This window comes from Sapajus apella, unplaced genomic scaffold (genome assembly GCF_009761245.1).
Source record: "Sapajus apella isolate SASKATOON/1434 unplaced genomic scaffold, GSC_monkey_1.0 scaffold103, whole genome shotgun sequence".
In the NCBI taxonomy this organism is placed as follows: Eukaryota; Metazoa; Chordata; class Mammalia; order Primates; family Cebidae; genus Sapajus; species Sapajus apella.
Window position 1 is genome coordinate 1,897,401 of NW_022437043.1, and position 23,273 is coordinate 1,920,673.

The 23,273-nt window shown below is 39.9% G+C and overlaps 1 protein-coding gene across 2 annotated transcripts in view; it reads right to left on the bottom strand.

Moving 5' to 3' along the window:
- The window catches only part of EFHC2 (EF-hand domain containing 2), a 194,246-nt gene extending 178,506 nt beyond the window's left edge, over positions 1 to 15,740 (bottom strand). For both annotated transcript variants that reach the window (XM_032258551.1, XM_032258550.1), the window contains exon 1: positions 15,463 to 15,740. In XM_032258551.1, coding sequence (XP_032114442.1) covers positions 15,463 to 15,504 — 42 coding nt within the window. In that variant the 5' untranslated portion in view covers positions 15,505 to 15,740. The remainder of the gene's footprint in view (positions 1 to 15,462) is intronic.
- Between the last annotated feature and the right edge of the window lie 7,533 nt (positions 15,741 to 23,273).

Below are 23,273 nucleotides of genomic sequence, written 5' to 3' on the forward strand. Positions count from 1 at the left end.
TCCCGGGCAGAAAAGCACCACGAATCTCAGGGCCGCTGTTTCGGCCAGCGTGGTTGCCGCATAGGAAATTGCATAGATCCAGGCACCTTTTCAGAGGGCGACTGGGGCACCTGGGAGAGAATCGACCATTCAATTAGGAAAAGAAAAAAAGGGGGCTCTGAGGCAGGGAGCCAGGTGATCGGGCTCGGCTGGTCCCACCCCACAAAAAACAGCAATTGGAAATGCTGATGGTTGAGAGTTTCACAGCAAATACAGCTGAACCCGGGAAGGTCCAGCTCTGTGGGGGAGGGGCATCCACTGAAGGAAAACAAAGAAACAGAAATAACATCATCACCAACAAGTTGGACGTCCACTCAGAGACCCAATCCGAAAGTCAGCAATTACAAAGATGACAGGTGGATAAATCCACAAAGATGGGAAGAAACCAGCGCAAAAAGGCTGAAAACATGTGAAATCAGAATGCCTCTCCTCCTTCAGGGGATCACAGCTCCTCATCAGCAAGGGAACAAGGCCTGATGGAGAATGAGTGTGATGAATTGTCAGAATCAGGCTTCAGAAGGTAGATAATAAGAAAATTCTGTGAGCTAAAAGAACAAGTTCTAATGCAATGCAAAGAAACTAAGAACTTTGAAAAAAGGTTTGACGAAATGCTAACGAGAATAGACAATTTAGAGAGGATTATAAGTGAATTAATGGAGTTGAAAAACACAATACAAGAACTTCGCAAAGTATGCACAAGTTTTAACAGTCAAATTGACCAAGCAGAAGAAAGGATATCAGAGGTCGAGGACCAACTCAATGAAATAAAACGAGAAGACAAGATTAGAGAAAAAAGGGTAAAAAGGAATGAGCAAAGTCTCCAAGAAATATGGGACTATGTGAAAAGACCTAATCTACGTTTGATAGGTGTACCTGAATGTAACGAAGAGAACGAATCCAAGCTGGAAAATATTCTTCAGGATATTATTCAGGAAAACTTTCCCAACCTAGCAAGGCAGGACAATATTCAACTCCAGGTAATACAGAGAACACCACAAAGATATTCCTCATGAAGAGCAACCCCAAGGCACATAATCGTCAGATTCACCAGGGTTGAAATGAAGGAGGAACTGCTAAGGGCAGCGAGAGAGAATGGTCAGGTTACCCACAAAGGGAAGCCTATCAGACTCACAGCAGATCTCTCAGCAGAAACCCTACAAGCCAGAAGAGAGTGGGGGCCAATATTCAACATCCTTAAAGAAAAGAACTTTCAACCCAGAATTTCATATCCAGCCAAACTAAGCTTCATAAGCGAAGGAAAAATAAAATCTTTTGTGAACAAGCAAGTACTCAGAGATTTCATCACCACCAGGCCTGCTTTACAAGAGCTTCTGAAAGAAGCACTACACATAGCAAGGAACAACCAGTAACAGCCATTCCAAAAATATACCAAAAGGTTAAGCGCATCAACATAATGAAGAATCTACATCAACTAATGGGCAAAACAGCCAGCTAGCATTAAATGGCAGTATTAAACTCACATATATTAATATTAATCCTAAATGTAAATGGACTAAATGCCCCAATCAAAAGACACAGACTGGCAAATTGGATAAAAAGCCAAAACCCATCGGTATGCTGCATCCAGACCCATCTCACATGCAAGGATACACAAAGACTCAAAACAAAGGGATGGAGGAAGATTTACCAACCCAATGGAGAGCAAAAATAAATAAATAAATAAAAAGCAGGAGTTGCAATTCTCGCCTCTGATAAAATAGACTTTAAAGCAACAAAGATCAAAAGAGACAAAGAAGGACATTACATAATGGTAAAAGGATCAATGCAACAAGAAGAGCTAACGATCCTAAATATGTATGCACCCAATACAGGAGCACCCAGATACATAACGCAAGTTCTTAATGACTTATAAAGAGACTTAGACTCCCACACAATAATAGTGGGAGACTTAACATCACATTGTCAATATTAGACAGATCAACGAGGCAGAAAATTAACAAGGATATTCAGGACTTGAACTCAGACCTGGAACAAGTAAACTTAATAAACATTTACAGAACTCTCCACCCCAAATCCACAAAACATACATTCTTCTCAGCACCGCATCACACCTACTCTAAAAGTGACTACATAACTGGGAGTAAATCATGCCTTGGTAATTGCATAGCATTTCACAGGTTTAAATGAAATATTGGTTGGCTGCTTGTTTATTATTTTCCTCCCTTATTCCTTCCTGTCTCCATGGTTAAACACAATTATTGGCATAAAAGAGGTTTTTAATACCCATTTTTAGACGGCATTCTAGCCTGGGTAATAAAGCAAGACTCTCGTTCCCTCTCCCTCTTTCTCTTCCTTATTCTTTCTTTCATTCTTTTTTTTTCTCTTTCTTTCTTTCTTCCCCCACCCAAAAAAAGAAAAGATATTCAATTGATTAACCATCAGAGAAATGCCAATTAAACCCATAATGAGACATCACTACATACCTATCAGACAGCTAAAATAAAAATAGTGACAAACCTAAATGCTGACCAGGGCGCAAAAAAACTAGGTCACTCATATATTGTTGTTGGGAATGTAAAATGGTAATTTGCTCTCAAAAATAGTTTGATAGTCTTTTTATAAAATTAAACATGTAAGTATCACATAACATGCAATTGCACTCTTGGTCCCTTATCCTAGAGAAATGAAAATATATGCTCACACAAAAACCTATACATACATGTTCACAGCATTTTTATTCATAATAGCTAAAAACTAGAAATAGTCCCAATGACCTTCAAAAGGCAAATGTAAAGAAACTGTGATACATACATGAACTACTACTCAGTAGTAAAAGTGAATGAACAGTTGATACACACAACAACCTCGGTAAATCCCCAGAGACTTACACCAAGTGGAAAAAACAAATTCCAAAAGGTCATACTTTATGATTCCATTCACGTAACATTTTGAAATATCAAAATTTTAGAAATGGAAAACAGATTCATTGTTGCCAGGGGTTAGGAATGGTAGGGTCCAGGGAGTTGGTGGAAGGGAGGGAGGTGTGGTTATAAAAAGGCAACGTAAGGAATCCCTGTGGTGATAAAACTCTTCTGTACCTTTACTGTGGTTGTAGCCACAAAAACCTATGCATGTGATGAAATGTATAGACTAAATACACACATACTAACATACAAATGAATTCAAGTAAAGCTGGGAAAATCTGAATGAGATCAGTTGAGTATATCAACGTCAAGATACTGATTGTGATATTATACTACAGCTTTGAAAAATGAGCTGGGCACAGTGGCTCACACCTGTAATCTCAACACTTCCAGGGGCCGAGGCAGACAGATCACTTGAGCCCAAGAGTTCGAGACCAGCCTGGGCAACATAGCAAGACCCTCCCCCCAACTCTAGAAAAGATAATTTTTAAAAGTTAGCCAGACATGGTGGTGTGCACCTGCAGTCCCGGCTACTCAAGGGGCTGAGGCAGGAGGATCAATTAATCCAGGGAGGTCGAGGGTGCAGTGAACTATGATTATGCCACTGCACTCCAGCCTGGGTGACAGAGCAAGACCCTATCTTAAAAACAAAAAGAAAAGAAAAGAAAATTGTTACCACTGGGGCAAATGGGATGAGGGGTAAACAGGACCTCTCTGTATTCTTTCTTAAGTGAATCTACATGTATGTTCATTTACAATGATCTCAATAAAAACTTCAATTTAAAACAAAGGAAAGAGAAGGTCCACTTTCCTTGGTCACTAGGAGAGTCTTTACTCACGTGCCTTTTATAAAGTTTAGATCTGAAAAGAGCTCAGCAACAAATGACTAAACTCTAACCGAAATGATATGGAAATAGACCTGTAAATGATTAAATAAACATCTCTGCTTGAATCTGACAGAACAGTAATTTTCAATTACCAAATTCATGTGAAGAAGGAAAGGTAGTCTAAATTACAGGCAAACCATGCAACTGACCTAATCCTTCCAATCCCCAAAAAAAAACATAGTGGTTTTGACCATTCCCTCCTTTGGGATGTCAAACACATCATTAGGAAAGCAAAGAGTTTGTTTAGTCTTTAGCTGGTCAAGCTGGTCACTTTGCCACACCGGAGTTGCCAGGTAGAATTTGAGCACCCAGGGGACTGGGTAACAGGGGTGTAAAAATGCCCACGTCTCAATTCCCTTTGCTTTAGGGAATTCCCCCCTCTGCAAGAAGTTGGCTCTGCCCTTTCTGCAACTGCAGACACAGAATAAACTCCCCCCAGGAAATAGCCTAAGAAATCCCTTTACATTTGTACCATTAGCATAGCTGGAATCCCACTGTGGGGAGAATGGTCTCCTTAGAAGTCCTGACTGATGAATATGCATAGACAAACCTGCCGCTTCCAGGAAAACCCAAACTGGATGCCAATGAGAGAGAGAAAAATACCCCTCAGCATGGCACAAGAGGCCACAGAGGGGCTTTGAGTCACAATTTAGATAAGGACATCTTCATGCTGCCCTGGCTGCTTTGTATAAACCGTGTATCCTGAGAAGCTTATCTCCTATTTAAGCCACAAAAGCAAATGACTTTCTTCCTCCTTTATATTCACTATTGCTAAAATAAGAGCTATTTTGTTCCACAGCAGCAGCGGAAGACATAAGCAGGAAACTAATTCCAGAGATAATTCCCCCAAACTGTGTTTATTCCCATCTATGTTTTAATCATGGCTGCTGCAGGTAGAGGCAGCAACAGGCAATCACCTATTAAGGACTGGCTTTGTGTAAGGAAGGCACTGAGAACATGAAGGGCAACCCAAAGAGCTACGAATCACAGTTTCTTTGTCAGCTGAGGACTGCCACGATCACACATAAGGAACACAAAACACAACACAGGAAATAAGGCAGTAAATGGGCAATATGAGCATGCAAGGTTAGGTACACAGATGGTTCTTGCTGAGAAGATCGGGGAAGGCTTTAATGAGGAGGGGGATTAGAGCCAAGTTTTGAGGGAAGGTCAGGATCTAGATGGGAAGAGGCAGAAGGATGCCACTGAGGGAATAAGACCTTTTGGGTAAATGGGGAATCTTTTGGAAATCCTAACTTGGGAAAAGGTCAACACAGGTACTTAAACTATATCAGGAGGCTGTGTTCAAAGTATCCGTTAGCTGTTCAGCCACATTCCAATACTGCTGGCAAGTTCAACAGAAACTAGGAAGAAACCACCAGGAGAGATTAGGTGACTCGTGGTCACAAGGCCCTCCCTACACAGGACTAAAGGGCACACATTCAGCAACTCAGAGGAGAGATTAGGTGACTCATGGTCACAAGCCCTCTCCCCAGACGGGACTAGGGGACAGACACTCCGCAACTCAAAATTACTTGCGGGTATAAGCCCAGGCAGCCCTGGCCAGCAATGGCAACCCTCTTGGGCTCCCTTCCACCCTTCCATGCTGTGGAAGCTTTTACTTTCGCTTGCTCAATAAACGGCATTGCTGCTCACTATCTAGGTCCGCAAATGCTTGTTTGGAGCTGGAACACTCACTGCGGGGTTAAGGCTCTCTGTTCGATTCTTTGAGCAAAGGAAGCCAAGAACCGGAGCCTGGAGCCCAAGCTGCAAATCCGGTTACACTGCTATCAGGCAAGGGGACAAATAAACTAATAATTTAGTGGAAAAGTCCAAAATACACCCAAAGGACAAAGTGTGAACATGCTGGATTAACTGGAGAATTAGGCTTATTTTCCATTATCGAAAAGAAGATAGTTTAGGAAGAACAGTATTCTCGGAATCTTTTACAGTGATGACATACTCATATGTTACTTGTATAATTTTAAAACACAAAGAAATTGTAATAAAAGAGATACTACTAAGTCTGACAATACCAGACTCACAGGTATTGTCTGTGGCTGGTATGGCAGACAAAGTTTGTTGGCCATTATTATTATTATTATATATTTTTTTTTTCTGAGACGGCGTCTCGCCATGTCGCTGAGGCTGGCGTGCAATGGCGCAATCTTGGCTCACTGCAACCTCTGCCTCCCGGGTTCCAGCAATTCTCCGGCCTCAGCCTCCCGAGTAGCTAGGATTACAGGTACATACCACCATGCCCAGCTAACATTTTTTTATCATTAGTAGAGACAGGGTTTCATCATGTTGGTCAGGCTGGTCTCGAACTCTTGACCTCATGATCTGCCTGCCTCGGCCTCCCAAAGTGCTGAGATTACAGGCATGAGCCACTGCACCTGGCCTGTTGGCCATTATTAATAGCACTACTGAGCCTTCTTTTCCTTTTCCCACCTCCAAAAGTAGATGGTGAAAAAAAATCAAGATAATTTCCCAGCATTCCTTATAGCAAGGGATGGTCATGTACACCAATTTTAGCAAGTAAGATGGAAGGAGGGAATCTGCTGGGGGGCTCCAGAAAAACATTTTGTTTTCTGATATAAGAAGAGCTGTTTTCCCTCCCTCTCCTTCCTGCTTGTCTTGAACATGTTTACATGTAGTTGTGATGACTGGAACTGAGCCAACTATTTTGCCACTATGAGGTCACAAGCTAAAGAAAGAAAAGCCAACATTCTGAAGATGGCACAATGCAGAGATAAAAAGAGCCTGAGTTCTTTGACATTCATCAGTTACTGCCTAAACCTGAAACTGTCACACCTCTAAAGTTCTTATGATATGAGAAAATTAATTTGGCTTAAACCATCGTTAGGTATTCTGTAACTTATTTTATTTTTAGAGACAGAGTCTTGCTCTTGTTGCCCAGGCTGGAGTGCAATGGCACGATCTCGGCCCACTGCAACCTCTACCTCCTGGCTTCAAGGGATTCTCCTGCCTCAGTCTCCTGAATAGCTGGGACTAAAGGCACATGCCACCATGCCCGGCTAATTTTTGTATTTTTAGTAGAGACAGGGTTTCACCATGTTGGCCAAGCTGGTCTCAAACTCCTGATCTCAGGTGATCCACCCGCCTGGGCCTCCCACAGTGCTGGGATTATAGGCGTGAGCCACCACACCCGGCCACTGTGACTTATACTCAAATGTACCCTAGGTGACAGAGCTATGAAGTTCAGTACAGAATGCACAGTGACCAAAATTAGGTGTTTGAATCCTGCATAGGCAAAGAGACTCTAATTTCTGAACTACAAATGAACATTTTGGAATAGCAACGGAATATGTTATTTCCACAGTATGGATGGCAGCTTCAGTAAGAGGCCCAATCTGAAATAATGTAATTTCAAGGATATTTTAATAGTCACTGGGAACAAATTGACAGAAATCTTTAAAGCAAAACTATCCTGTGATCTGGCATAGTAGACATCAATTGGTTTGTTTGCCCAGCAATCCCATACAACTAAAACTGGATTATTCGTCTTTTTATTATTGAGTTATGAGAGTTCTTTTTTTTTTTTTTTTTTTTTTTTATTTTTTTTTTTTGAGACGGAGTTTCACTCATGTTACCCAGGCTGGAGTGCAATGGCGCGATCTCGGCTCACCGCAACCTCCGCCTCCTGGGTTCAGGCAATTCTCCTGCCTCAGCCTCCTGAGTAGCTGGGATTACAGGCACGCACCACCATGCCCAGCTAATTTTTTGTATTTTTTTTTTTTTTAGTAGAGACGGGGTTTCACCATGTTGACCAGGATGGTCTCGATCTCTTGACCTCGTGATCCACCCACCTCGGCCTCCCAACGTGCTGGGATTACAGGCTTGAGCCACCGCGCCCGGCCTTTGAGAGTTCTTTATATATTCTGAATCTAGTCCCTTATCAGATAATATGCTTTATAAATATTTCCTCCCATACTGTGGTCTGCATTTTCACTTTTTTGATAGTGTCTTTTGAAGCACACTTTGGCTATTTATTGCAACATTATTCGATAATAACAAGACTGGAAATAATATAGCTGTACATCAAAATCGGATGGGTTGAATAAACCATTGTTAAGTCTACACAATGGAGTACTATGTAACTGCAAAAAGAAATGAGGAAGAGCCTCATATACCACTATGAAGTGATATCCAAGATATATTGTTAAAATGAAAAAAGGAAGGTTCAAGAGAACGTATAGAGTATGCTACTACTTATTTAATAAAAGGGGAACATGTGAATATATTTAACAATTTACTGTTTTAAAAATCTAGAAAAAAAAAAAAAGAAAGAAGAGAAGGAGGAAGAGAAAGAGGATAACCCCAAACTAAATAGAGTTTTTTTTTTTTTTAAGTTATTATGGAGAGAGGGAGAGAATAAGATTGAAGAGACAGGGAAAAAAGCTAGACCTCTCTGAAAGTAACTTACTTTGCAAATTTGACTTTGAAACCATACAAATACTTTTTTAAAGTTCAGAATCAAAAACACCATGAAACAAATGAACCTAACTGGACACTGAATTGGTGATTTAACCATATTGACAGCAATAATTTAAATGAAATTAAAACCAAGTAATTTGACAGTACGTTCCCGGTGGGATATACACTCACAACAGAAATAGCTACAAAGAAATCTTAAACTATTTTCAAAACTCAAATTGTTAATAATAATTATTAATACAAAATTATTATATGGTTGTACATTTTTATTTATGTTAGGATAAGTAATTAAGTTAATGTACTTATGAAGCAAGATTTCATGTAAATATATAAAATCAAAGAAGTTAAATAAAAACCCATACTCCTTAATTTGCATTGGAAATAATAGTTTTTGAACTCATGTTATATTTTATCCTTAAATATATGTACATATTTTTTAGCCTTGCTTTAAGAGAATAAAAATTCAAGCCATAGACTGGAACTAAATATTTACAGATTGTACATTCAATAATGGACTTGCATCCAACTTGTATCCAGAATATATTAAAAATTACCTTCAAAACTCAGCGGTAAGGAAATACCACAATTAAAAATGAGTAGAAGGCATTTCACCAAAGGGGATATACAGATGGCAAATAAGCACATAAAAAGATGTTCAACATCGTAGCCATTAGGGAAATAAAAATGAAAATCAAGAGGAGATACCAAGCTGAGCAGAGTAATCCCAGCACAGGCCTGTAATCCCAGCACTTGGGGAGGACAAGGTGGGTGGATCACCTGAGGTCAGGAGGAGTTCAAGACCAGCCTGGCCAACATGGTAAAACCCTGTCTCTACCAAAAATACAAAAATTAGATAGGCATGGTAGCACATGCCTGTAATCCCAGCTACTCTGGAGACTAAGGCAGAAGAATCACTTGAACCCGGAAAGCAGAGGTTGCAGTGAGCCAAGAACTCTCCACTGTACTCCAGCCTGGGTGACAGAGAGAGATTCTGTTTCAAAAAAAAAAAAAAAAAATAAGAGAGAAAAGAGGAAATACCACTATATACCTATTAAAATGGCTAAAATCCAAAACACTGACAATACCAATTGCTCACAAGGATTTGTAATAACAGAAATTCTCAATCATTGCTGGTGGGAATACAAAATGATAATTTCTTATAAACACACACCTACCATATGGCCAGTTACAAATTACATGAAAGCAAGGATCCTGCCATTCACAGGGAAGCAATGACCATTTTGCTATAATTTTCAACTCCTTATACGTGCAAGCAAAGCTTTTCTTGTTTAACAAGTATCAAAAAGAAGGCCAGAAAGCTTCTCATTCCAGTTGAAAATGAAACTGATAGATGCTTATTTCAAGATTGACCCAGAATTATTTATGTGAGAAAATACAAACACAGATTTCAGAGTGGAAAGGTACATTTAATTATTTATTTTTCGCTTTTAAAAAATAAGACTCTTACGTACATACAAGTATATAAAGAAATCAAGATTATAATTTTGTAACTATCTATCTTTTAGCCCAATCATGTCAGTCAGTAAAAGAACTTAATTTTTAAGTCTTGTATAAAATTGTATCTTAGGTTATATTTTTACTCATAATGCTTTGTCATATGGTTTTAGTAGCTTTATTACGTAACATTGTCAATACATTCTCATGCTGTAAACAGCATTAATTACAATGAATTTACAACCTTTATTTAAATTAAATCATCTTAGCCTACTTTTTGAAAAAGTCAATTCCATCTTAGATATAAACGGAAATAATCTTGAATTCTTTAACATGTTTATCTTACGCTGACTGAAGAGGTTTTTTGAATGTATGAAAAGGAAACAAAGGTAAGCTAGACTGCCTGTTTTGTTGTTTTTTTTTTTTTTCCCCTCAAAAAAGCTGGTGAAAAGTCCTTTTCAGTTTTAAATGTGCGAGAAAACTACTCTTGTTCATACCATATACCATATACTATTCCTTAATAGCACCCTCTATAATAGAAGCTACAGAGAACTTTTACGCCTACTTGGATAAGGTAAAAAGAGAAAATAAATCATGTAGGAAATTTAACCACAAGACAACCAGAAGCTTCCTCTACTACATTCACACTTGCTTTATGGGTGATACCCTTTGTGAGAAAGGGAAAGAGTAGGTAAATAAGTTGGCTGAAATCCAGAGATACACAGAAAACTACCACTCTTTACTTTAAAAAGACAATTATTATTGGATTAGCATAGCTACAATATTCTCATTCCAGTTGAAAATGAAATTGATGTGTGCTTATTTCAAGTTTAACCCCAGATTATTTATGGGAATTTATGTATTTCACATAAATTGGGAACTGGCCATATGGCAGGTATGTGTTTAACTTTATAAGAAATTACCATTTTGCATTCCCACCAAAAATGAGTGAGAATCCCTGTTATTCCAAATCCTTGTAAGCAATTGCTATTGTGTTTTGGATTTGAGTCATTTTAACAGGTATATAGTGGTATCTCATCTTGATTTTAATTTTTATTTCCCTAATAGCTATGATGTTGAACATCTTTTTGTGTAATTATTTATTTATCATCACAGACTGTGCTAATGTACCATGGGCTATAGATATAGTTTTTATGCAGGAATTCTCTAAGACCTGAAAATCATTTCAAAGACTCCTCAGGTTAAAAAGATTGAGATTTGAGGTGATAAAAATGTTTTGAAACTAGTTAGAGGTGATAGCCGCACAATGGTGTGAATGTACTAAGTTCCACTGAATTTTATACTTTCAAATAGTGATTAATTTCATGTTACATGAAATTTACCTCAAAAAATTTAAAAAAGTATATTGAGAAAGGCTGACGAGGCTGCCTAAAGGGTGAGAGATGAGATCTGACCTTCAAAGAAGCTGAAGATCTGAATTTAAATAAGAATTGCCCAGTCTGGACAATATAGTGAGACCCCATCTCTACAAATAATAATTTTTAAAATTAGCTGGGCATGGTGGCGCATGCCTGTAGTCCCAGCTACTGGGGCAACGGAGGTGGGAGGATGTCTTGAGCCTGGGAGGTTGAGGCTGCATGCAGTGAACTGTGAGCTGTGATCGTGCCACTGCACTTTAGCCTGGGAGAAATAGCAAGACTGTATCTCAAAAAACAAACAAACAAACAAAAATTGATGGAGGTGGCTCGAATGAGTGTTTTTCAAACACTGATTGCGTAACCACAGTAACAGGCATATAATGCAGGCCAGTTCACATACATACCCAAGCACACATAGGAAGGACAAACAAGTCCATGAAACAATTAACTCGTCTCAAGTATAATACACTCTAATTCTTTACTCTATCCCACTCATTTCTTTTTCTTTATTTATGCCTTAAAAAAAAAAAAAAGGGCAAGACATAGTGGCTCATGCCTGTAATCCCAGCACTTTGGGAAGCTGAGGCAGGCGAATCACCTGAGATTGGGAGTTCGAGACCAGCCTGACCAACATGGAGAAACCCCAGCTCTACTAAAAATATAAAATTAGCCAGGCATGGCAGCGGGTGCCTGTAATCCAAGGCTAGAGTAACAATTTTCTAAATGCAGCCACCTAATTTTGGCACATACTAGGATACTCAATAAATAAATACTGACTTGTTGAATGACATTCCAAGGTGACATAATAAGCATACTGTCGTTCTCTATTACACACACACACACACACACACACACACACACACACACACACTCCCATTGCTCTCAGGCATAAAGTAAATAAATGTTCTAAGTACTCATGAGCCTAGAAATAGACCCACACGTAGATGGATGCTTGATTTTTGACAAAGGTGGCTCTGCAGAGACATAAAGTAATCTTTCCAAAAATTATTCATCAAAAACATCATTAGGAGAGGGAAAAGTCCAACTACAAACAAGAAGATATCCAAAATTTATACAGAACTTCTACAAATCACAAAGAAATAGGCAGACAACCCAGTAAAAATTAGGCAAGAGATAAGTAGGTATTACACAAAAAAGTAGTGACCAATAAATGGTCATACAAATAAAGCCACACGTGGTGACTCACGCCTGCAATCCCAGCACTTTGGGAGGCTGAAGCAGGAGGATCGCTTGAGGTCAGGAGTTCAAGACCTGCCTAGCCAACATGGTGAAACCCCGTCTCTACTAAAAATACAAAAAAAAAAAAAAAAAAATTAACCAGGCACGGTGGCGCATACCTGTAATCCAAGCTACTCGAAAGGCTGAGGCAGGAGAATCGCCTGAACCCGGAAGGGGAGGTTGCAGTGAGCCGAGATCGCACCACTGCACTCCAGCCTGGGCAACAGAGTGAAACCTCATCATAAAAAAAAAAAGCAGTGACCAATAAATGGTCATACAAATGACCAACAAACGTGTAAAACATGCTCAATTTCATTAGAAATCAGGAAGTGCAGATTATAACTACAAAGAGTTGCTACACCCACCAACCAAAATATCCAAAAAATTGAAAAGACTAACAATACCAAGTGTTAGAATGTGGAGCGACAGGAACAGAAAATGCTGGTGGGAATTTAAGTAGTATAATCACTTTGACAGCAAGCTGAACATATGAATACTGTGTGATCTAGCAATCCTACCAAAAGACATGAACAAAAATAGTCACAGTAAAACTATTCTTAACAACCCTAAACAAGCCAAATATTTATCAAGACTAAAATGTATATATAAATGTTGTGAAAATCATACAATGCAATACTACAGAGTAATAAAAATGTACAAACTACCTCTACAGACAGCCACATGGACAAATCTAACGAATATAATGTTGAGCTAAAAAAGCCAGTCATAAAAGAATAAACACCAAACATTTCCATTGATAAAAGTTTCAAAGGCAAGCAAAGCCTAATTACAGTGATAGGAGCCAGGACAGTGGTTACATTTGCAGAGTAGAAGGTATAATGTACAGAAAGTGTATAGGTAGTCACATAAAATACAAGATGCTCAGTTAAATTTGGTAAACAACAAATAATACTTTCTCATAAAGAGGCTCCATGAAATATTTGAGATGTGTCTTTTTATTTGCTAAATCTGGCAACCCCAGTCAAGAGGGGTATTTTTGGAGAACTGGTAATATTTTGTTTATTTATTTATTTAGAGGCAGGGTCTGGCTCTGTTGCCCAGGCTGGAGTACAGTGGTGCAATCATGGCTCACTGCAGCCTCGACCTCCCAGGCTCAAGTGACTCTCCCACCTTGGCCTCCAGAGTAGCTAGGACTACAGGCATGTGCCACCACACTTGGCTAATTATTTTAAATTTTTGTAGAGACGAGGTCTTACTATATTGCCCATGCTGGTCCTGAATGCCTGTGCTCAAGGGATCCTCCCACCATCGTCTCCCACTGAGATTACAGGTATGAGCCACTGCGCCCAGCCCCCCATATTTAATTTCTTGATGTTCATTTTGTGATCATCCATTGTGCCTCTTTCTGCATATGTGTTGTACTTCACATTTTAAACGTGTTTTAAAAAGCAAAAACACACTCAGAACCTTACAGATTTAAAAATAACCCATCCAACCACTGTTTTTCCTTCCCATCCTTAATCACTGCACGTAAGAGCTATGATACTTCTGCAGGAGGTGGGGATTGGTAATCAGAAGTGTTGCTGGGCAAAAAGCTGTAGGCTTTACTATCATTGTTTAATTAAAATTACTTTTACACAACATGCTTCTTTACTTCTGGAATGTTTTTATGCCCCGTCTCTCAGGGGCATTTCTTATTTGTGTGGCTGGCTTATACTTACCAAAGGGCAATGCAATGCTAGAAGGCCAACCTCTACCCATCAACCAACAAATGCACAAATCAGTGTTCAAAGTTGGACTCACCAGATGTGTGGGGGTCAGAATTCAATGGCCTGAAGCTACAAAGAAAAGTGGTACTTTAGGACCAACGACTTAGCTGCAGACACTGTTCGGAAACTATAAAGCCAAAAACTTCAATCTGCTGTCTGCTTGCTAAAGTTATCAAAGGTTTACACAATTGCCTTGAGTGACTCCATCTAATTCCCTCTTGTCTAATTGGGAATTGCCTTCTCCTGCAGACATAGCTGGGAGACCCAAGTAAAGAGTAGTAAACAGTGTAAACAAAAGCCTGAATTATTTTCCTGCTGTTGTTTAAATGAGGTGGTATTTATTGGCAAAAGTTCTTTCATGCTCGGGGATTTTTGTGTTGTGTTGCTGTATTCTGTACCTTCATCTTCTTTTGAAATGGACCCTTCCAGGGCAGGCGCCGTGGCTCAGCCTGTAATCCCAGCAATTTGGGAGGCCGAGGCGGGTGGATCACTTGATGTCAGGAGTTCAAGGCCAGCCTGGCCAACATGGTGAAACCCCCATCTCTACTAAAAATACAAAAATTAGCCAGGTGTGGTGGCGGGCGCCTGTAATCCCAGCTACTCGGGAGGCTGAGGCAGAAGAATCGCTTCAACTCGGGAGGCGGAGGCCGCAGTGAGCCGAGATCGCCCCACTGCACTCTAACCTGGGCAACACAGCAAGACTCCATCTCAAAAAGAAAAAAAGAAATGGTCCCTCCCACTTCTAAATAGAGAAAAAAAATCCCTCCATGTTTGTGTGCCTGTCTCTATAAAGTTTGGGAGTAAACTTTACAGGCTGATACAACTCTTATCTGCCACCTACCCCTCTTTATAGTGCCGGATTTCTTCGATTTGATAATTGAAACGATAACTTTTTTTTCACACAGGATACCGGGGCTAATGATTAGGCTTCTGGGCTGTGGAGATAAGGTTGCTTGAAAGAAACCCAGCTTCACCGATGAGACTGTGTAGCTCTGTGCCTCAGTTACCTCAATAGTAAAATGGGGGAAAAAACTACCTAATTCAAAGGGCTGCTGGGATATTGGATGCTGCATGAGGTGATTAAAGCACAGCACCTGACACACATTAAACGCTCAATGGTTATCATCACTATGATTCGTTACCTTGGAGGGTCCTGCCACCTATAAGGACTCTATATATGTTTCTAAATTAGGAAAAACATTCAGATGCATTTGGAGATGGGAGAAGAGGCCTATAAAGTTTGGTCCAAGTTGTAACTAACCCAGGGCAGCAGCAGGGGGCCTCCAGGAGAGTCCGCGGACGCGGCCAGGACGACCCTGCCTAGACCCCAGCCTCCAGCAGGAAGCTGTGACCTCGGACGCCTTGCCTACTCGACGCCTTGCCTACTCACGTTGCGGTTGAAGCTGTTGCCCGGCAGCAGAGGCAAGGGCATGGCGCTCAGTGTCCGAAAATCAGGGGTCCCAGAAGAGAAGGCCCGGCCGGCAGCGGCCGCCTTCCGGCCGCGTTGTTTGGCCCCCACGTTACCTGGAGACGGGAGGCGGCGTCACGGAGGGAGGAGGGGCGGGGGGAAGGGAAGTGATCAGGGGCGGGGGTGGGGAGACTTCCGCGGCGCGCACCTCCTCCCCCGCCCCAGCTCCCCTCCACTCCCTTTACCCCCCCACCGCACACAGCCAGGTCCTGGTCTCCCGAGGAGTCTCCTGTCTGCACGCGCAGTGTGCACACACAAAGACTGACCGTCACACTGTTTCCTGCCCCCGCCGCTTTCTGGTTTAACCCCTTTATAGAGAGCAGAGCCTTTCTTGTATGTACTTCTTGCTTTTCCAATTCTTGTCGCCAATATTCTTTTGCTATGTGGTTCAAACATACAGCAAAATACAGAAAATAATATGACGTCCGTGTGCTTACTGAGATGTTACACAAGTCGATGATTTCCTACGTTGCATAGAAAATCAGCTTTTATTTTATAAAAGTTCACGATGAATCTAAGGCCACATATACCCCTAACGAAAACACGTTGTAATGGTAACCACTGCCTTCAGTTTTCCCTCTGGATATTTTTATATTTGTTTTTTGTTTGTTTTTGTTTTGTGTTTTGAGACAAGGTCTCACTATATTGCCCAGGCCGATCTCGAACTCCTGGGCTCAAGCAGCCCTCTGGCCTTGCCTCTGCCTCCCAAAGTGCTGGGATTACAGGTATGAGCCACTGTGGCCGGCCCATTTTTACGTTTGAACTAAACGCTTGTAAGGTCCAATCAGGGGTGGCCAGGGGCGGAGTCAAGTGGCACAAAACGCAACCCCTGTCACTCCATCATACACCCAAGACAGCCAGGCCAGGAACCTCCTCAAATCCTCTCGTGACACCTACATCTAACCTATCCCTGAAGCCCTATGTTGGACACGGTGCTATCTCTCAGTCACCACCTCGTCTATTTCAGCTGAGATCCCATTGTTTCTTGCCTGGTTTTCTTCTTTAAAAAGAAAAAAAAAAAAAAAACCCTAACTGATCTTACCTCCAGAGCCGTCGTTTTTATAATTCATGATGCAACTGTTACTCTTCTGCTTCAATAATCTAGCCTTCCCGCCGCCTTCAGAAAGCGATGAAACTCCTTATAGCCTGATCTGAAGAGCCTTTGTCAGGGGGCAGCTACCAATGCCCTCCAACCCTTTCTTTGCCCCCTCCTCCATCTACTCCAACTCTGAGAAAACTGGCAGTTTCCAAATCAGGCTCTGCGGTTTCTCTTCCTGGGGCTTTTGCAAATAACACTATCATCTAGAAACTCCCTTCCTTTCTTTCATCTAAGTAACCCCTTCTTGTCTTTCAGGACTTGATTCAGCATGGGAGAGGGGCATGGAAGCTTCTGCCATTTCTTCAATATGTTTTTTCACCTTCTTCTTGCCACCTCCATCTGTATTTGGTGTCCATTCTAATTGTGGTTTTCATCGTACTACATTGGAATCACCTGTTTACTTGACACTTCTTTCAATGCCCCCAAATTCCTCCAGGGCAGGGACTGTATATCCTTTTCTATTCAATGAAAAATATCCATTATTGTTTCTGTGTTTATAAATTTTACACTACATTTCTGCTTCTTGCTTTTTTCGCCTAAGATTCTGTTATTGAGGCTGGGTGCCATGGCTCACACCTGTAATCCCATGAGATTACACCACTGTACTCCAGCCTGGGCAGCAGAGCAAAACTCTGTCTCAAAAATAATAATAATAAAATTCTGTTATTGAGATTTCTACACATTGACACATGTAGAGTTCATTAATTTTAAATGCATTGTATGATTACACCACAAATTGTTTATCTGCTGTCATCTGTTGATGACAATTAGGTTGTTTCCGATTTTCCACTAGTGACCAACAATGCTGCAATGCACGACTCTACCTGTTCCTTTGGCAATGATCCAGGGCACAGACCTAAAGATGGAATCACATAGGCATCCAACTGCAGGCCTTCAGCTTTACTAGATTTTGTTAGACAATCTCCAGATAGATAAACTAATTAAGAAAGTCCCCTTTCGTTCATCCTTTCAACAATAGGTATTACCAAATTGTATAATTTTGGATAATCATCTGAATTAGTGTGAATGGTATACTATTGTTATTTTATTTTGTTTTCTCCCTAACTCCTAGTGCAGTTGGTCACCTTTTCCTGAGCTTGTTACTTTCGCCTGTGACTCAGCTATTTATATCCTTTGCTGATTTTTCTCTTTGCTCATTTGCAGTTTCTTTTTTTTTAGATAGATAGATATACAGATATTCTGGATACTAATTTGAACCATAGCAAATATTTTCTCATTGTTGTTTATCTTTTAACTCCACTTACATAGAGTTCTTTACTGTACACATAAATTTGTCATTTTACTCTACTCAAATGTATTATTCTTTCAGTTATGGTTTTGTTTTTTTTTGTTTTTTTTTTTTTTGAGACAGAATCTCACTCTTTCGCCCAGGCTGGAAGGCAATGCCATGATCTTCGCTCACTGCAACCTCCGCCTCCCAGGTTCAAGTGATTCTCCTGCCTCAGCCTCCTGAGTAGCTGGGATTACCGGCATGCGCCACCACACCCAGCTAATTTTTGTATTTTTAGTAGAGATGGGGTTTCACCATGTTGCTCAGGCTGGTCTTGAACTCCTGATCTCAAGTGATCCGCCCACCTTGGCCTCCCAAAGTGCTGGGATTACAGCTGTGAATCACTGCGCCTGGCCTGTTTGGTGTTTTGTATGTGAATTTGAAAATCCTATACTCCAAAAGAACAGTGATCTAGGGCATTCTCCTACATGTTCTTGCAAACATTTTAAAATATTCCCTGTTACTTTTTAAATTGAAATAATTTCAAACTAGTAGAAAAGTTGAAAGAAGAGTCCAAATAACTCTCATTTATCCTTTCCCCAGATTCCCCTATTGCTTTATATATTACTACATTCATTTTAGCATTATCCCCATATATAGTTTTTTTCCATTTTAGAGTAAGTTGCAGATATCTTGGCCCTTGACTCCTAAATACTTCAGTGTGTATTTCCTAAGAATATGGACAGTCTCTTACCTAACTGAGAATAATAATCAAAATCATAAATTTAATATTAATATAATACTGTTTTCTTTTTTCTGAGACAGGGTCTCACAATGTTGCCCTGGGTGGAGTGCAGTGGCATGATCATGGCTCACTGCAGCTTCCACATCCCAAGCTCAAGTGATCCTCCTACCTCACCCTCCCAAGTAGTTGGAACTACAGGCATGTGCCACCATACCCAGCTATTATTTTTGTAGACATGGGAGTCTCATTATGTTACCCAGCCTGGCCTCAAACTCCTGATCTCAAGCAATCCACCCATCTCAGTCTTATAATATTATTTTCTGTTTTCTAATCTAAAATACTTATTCAAATTTTGCAATTGTCCCAATAATGTCCTTTTTCTTTTTTTTTTTTTTTTTTTGGAGACAGGGTCCTGCTGTATCACCCAGGTGTAATCACAGCTCACTGCAGTCTCCACCTCCTGTGCTCAAGTGATCCTCCCACCTCAGCCTTCCTAGTAGTTGGGAATAAGGCACACACCACCATGGCTGGCTAATTTTGTTTTCTTTGTAAAGATGAGGGTCTCACTATTTTGCATAAGCTGGTCTCAAACTCCTGGTTCCAAGCAGTCTTCCTGCCTTGGCCTCCCAAAGTGCTGGGATTATAGGCATGAGCCACCACACCTGGCCTATCATGTGCTTTTTTAGCAAAAAGAAAAATAATTTGTTTTGACCCAGAATCTGATGCAACATCACATACGGCACTTGATTGTCATGTCTCTTTATTCTCCTTTAATTGGGAACAGTTCTTCCATCTTTCTTCGTCTCTTGTGACCTTGATATTTTTGAAAAGGATAGGCCATGGGTAGGCATGGTAGCTCATGCCTGTAATTCCAGCAATTTGGGAAGCCAAGGTGGGTAGATCACTTGAGGTCAGGAGTTCGAGACTAGCCTGCCCAACATGGCGAAACCTCGTTTCTACTAAAAATACAAAAATTAGCCGGGGGTGGTGGTGCCCACCTGTAATCCCAGCTACTCTGGAGGCTAAAGCAAGATAATCGTTTGAGCCTGGGAGGCGGAGGTTGCAGTGAGTCAAGATCACGCCATTGCACTCCAGCCTGGAGTCTCAAAAAAAAGAAAAAAGAAAAGGATAGACCAGATATTTGGTAAATGTTCTTCAATTTAGGTGTGACTGATGTTTCCTTATGAGGAGATTCAGTTTATGGCTTTTGGACAAGAATGTCACAGGAGGACTGGTGTGTCCTTCTAGTTCATCAAAGAAACAGGCACATAATGTGCATTTTTACCATCAATGATGAGATTCACTTTGATCATTGGGTTAAAGTGAAATGTGCCAAGTTTCTGTCTACAGATAGATGAAGATATAGATATACGTAAATGGATATATTAAAAGTCATGAGCTTATACTAATACCTCCAATTCCAATCAACATAACAGAGTACCTGCTGCTGTTACCCTCTCTGCACTTGTGACGCTGTGCTCAAGCTGTAAGAAATCTTATTCCAATTATCCTCAAAATATAGTTGGCCCTTGAACAACACAGATTTGAACTGCATTGATCCACTTATATGCAGACTTTTAAAATTATTCATGGGGCAGACAGCCCTTTCTCTGCTGTGCTGCCTACTGCAACCTTGTCACGTAAAATAATAATAAAAATAAAAATAAATTATTGGTGGGATGCAAAACCCATATATACAGAGGGTTGACTTTTGTATACACAGGTTCTGCAAGGCCAACCGTGACACTTGAGTGTTCAAGGATTTTGGTATACTCGGGGCTTCTGGAACCAATGCCCCGTGTACACCGAGGGACAACTGTATTTACTTATTTGCACACTACTATAGGACTCTGAAAGCAGCTTCAGAACATCTAATTCATATCTCTGTGAAACCAGAGACAAACCTACTAACTAGAGTTCAATATTTGTTTTCAGTGATTTTCTTTAGTCTTAATGTACACAGTCAAAATACCAGGCTCAAAAATTACTTAAGCTTTTGCCTCCCCCCGGCCCTATTTAGAATGCTTATGTTATTCATTTAAAAAACACTTTGGTCTGTTCATGCCTATTCATATTTCACATTATTTCTTCTTTGTCTTATTTTGTATACATGTGTTTCTCCCTTTGTAGTTTGAGTAATTTAGCTAGTTGTTTACATATTTTCTCCCTTTTTTCAAAGAACCAGAATTTTGATTTATTAATTTGACCCACTGTTTTCTATTCTTAATCTTTACTATTTTTCGCTTTTACTTTCATTGCCTTCTTCCTTGTGCTTGCTTTTGACTCATTTGTTGTTCTTTTTCTCACTTTTAAGCTGATATTGTAAAATTAAATAATTCAAAGTTAAAGCTGTTGGAACTTTAAATTACCTCAAGCCTTTAGAGGATTGTAACTATGCAACCTGGTTCACAAGGCATGCAGCTGCAACTTCTGCCTTTTTTTCTCTTTTTACTGTAAATAATTAAGACCAAACAGCTCCAGAGATAAGAACCCCCGGCTCAAGTCACTACCCTTCCTCACAGAGTAATAATCTTCCTTAGAATACAGCAATCGGTAACCAATCAAATCACTGCGGCTCATGTGCACTGGTCTCGTATGGAAAACGCAATCCTGCCGGATCGTCTCTCTGTCTCTGCCTGTATAATTGAAACTTTAACTTCTCCACTTTAAGACCACTGACCCTATTTGTTTGGAGTCTGTGCTTTCCCGGTGGCCATCTTCAAGCTTTGTGCTTGGATAAACTCTACACTTAATCATATTTTCTGAATCTCATTCTCTCTCTTTTTTTTTTTTTTTTAAGACAGGGTCTCACTCTATCACCCAGGCTGGAGTGCAGTGGCATGATCTCTGCTCACCGCAACCTCTGTGTCCCAGGTTTAAGCAATTCTCCTGCCTCAGCCTCCTGAATAGCTGGGATTATAGGCACCCATCACCACACCCAGCTGATTTTTTGTGTTTTTAGTAGAGACAGTGTTTCACCATATTGACCAGGCTGGTCTCGAACTCCTGAACTCAAGTGACCCACCCGCCTTGGCCTTCCAAAGTGCTGAGATTACAGGTGTAAGCCACTGCACCCAGCCTGAATATAATTATTTAAGGTTGGCAATATAATTCACTCCTTTTCATTAGCTTTTTATTGATATAAGTGTTTAAGGCTATAAATTTTCCCATTATCTCTACTTTAAACATATCCAGTATCTGATACGTAGTGTTTCCATAACTTGCTTTTTTCGGTTTGTTTGCTTTTTAGATATTCTGTGATTTGGGCTTGTATTTTCCCTTTCACCCAAGAGTTGTCTAATAAAAAATTTTAAGAGTCTCTAGGTGGAAAAGACTGGGGGGACGGGATTTTATTTTATCTTAATTTTAGTTTTACTGAACTTTTGTAAGAATTGTTTTAATATTTCCTTTGTTTTGCTTTCTTTTCTTTGAGATAGAGTCTTGCTTTGTCACCCAGGCTGGAGTGCAGTGGTGGTCATCTTGGCTCACTGCAACTTCTGGCTCCCAAATTCAAGCGATTTTTCCACCTCAGCCCTCAGGCTGGGACTATAGGTGCACACCACCACACCAACTAAATTTGTTTGTATTTTTTCTATTTTGTATTTTTAGTAGAGACAAGGTTTCAGCATGTTGGCCAGGTTGGTCTTGAACTCCTGACCTCCGGTGATCCCCCCACCTCAGCTTCCCAAAGTCCTGGGATTACAAATCTGAGCCACCACACCGAGCCCTTAATATTTCTATTGTATATAATTTATTGATGCTTTATTATCTAATATTTGATCAATTTTTATAACTATTACACATGCAGTTGAGAGGGAATTTGTATTCTCTATTATTAAATTCTAAAGTTCAGCATTGATCATAAATCTATTTTATTGACTATGCTGTTAACTTTATATCCTTACTTAAATTTCTACCACTTGATCTGTTTTGCTCTGAGAGTGGTATATTATACTTTCCTACTAGCCAAGTGTTTCTATCTGTATCTCCTTTCAGCTGTAGTTTCTGGTTTTTAAAGAAGGTTATTTGGCACACAGATTTTCGTAACTGTTAAACCTACATTGTAAAATTGACTTTTTTTGGTCACATTTAATTTTTTGTTGGCCTAAATTCTACTTCGATATCAGGATCTCAACCCTCACTTACTTGTTATTTCCATTTGCCTGGTACCTTTTCACGCATGCCTTTACTTTTATCCCATCTGAATTCTTCTGATTTACATGTATCTCCCATACACCACATGTAGCTGGGTCTTGCTTTATGAGCCACATTGAAGATATTTTTGTTTTAGTATGTGAGTTAAGCTCATTCACATTTGTTGGTAAAATTGATATTTGTGTTTTCAACTTCAATATATTCTTTTCTATTGTGATCACCATGCATATTATGTATATCTACTGTTTCTTTTTCTTCATGATATTGTTTTCTTTGCTATTATAATTTATAAATATCTTTGAATATTTAGGAAGGCTTGTGGTTTTGTTCTAGTGTTTGCCTTTGTACTTACAGCATTTTTAAGAGATAGGGTATATACATCTTCGATTTTACCAAGTAATATTACATTCCTTTAAAAGTGAGCATAGCTGATACATTAAAATGTTAATTTCAATAAATTTAATTTTATTTCTCTAAATCTCATTTGTTCTTTTTAAATCTAT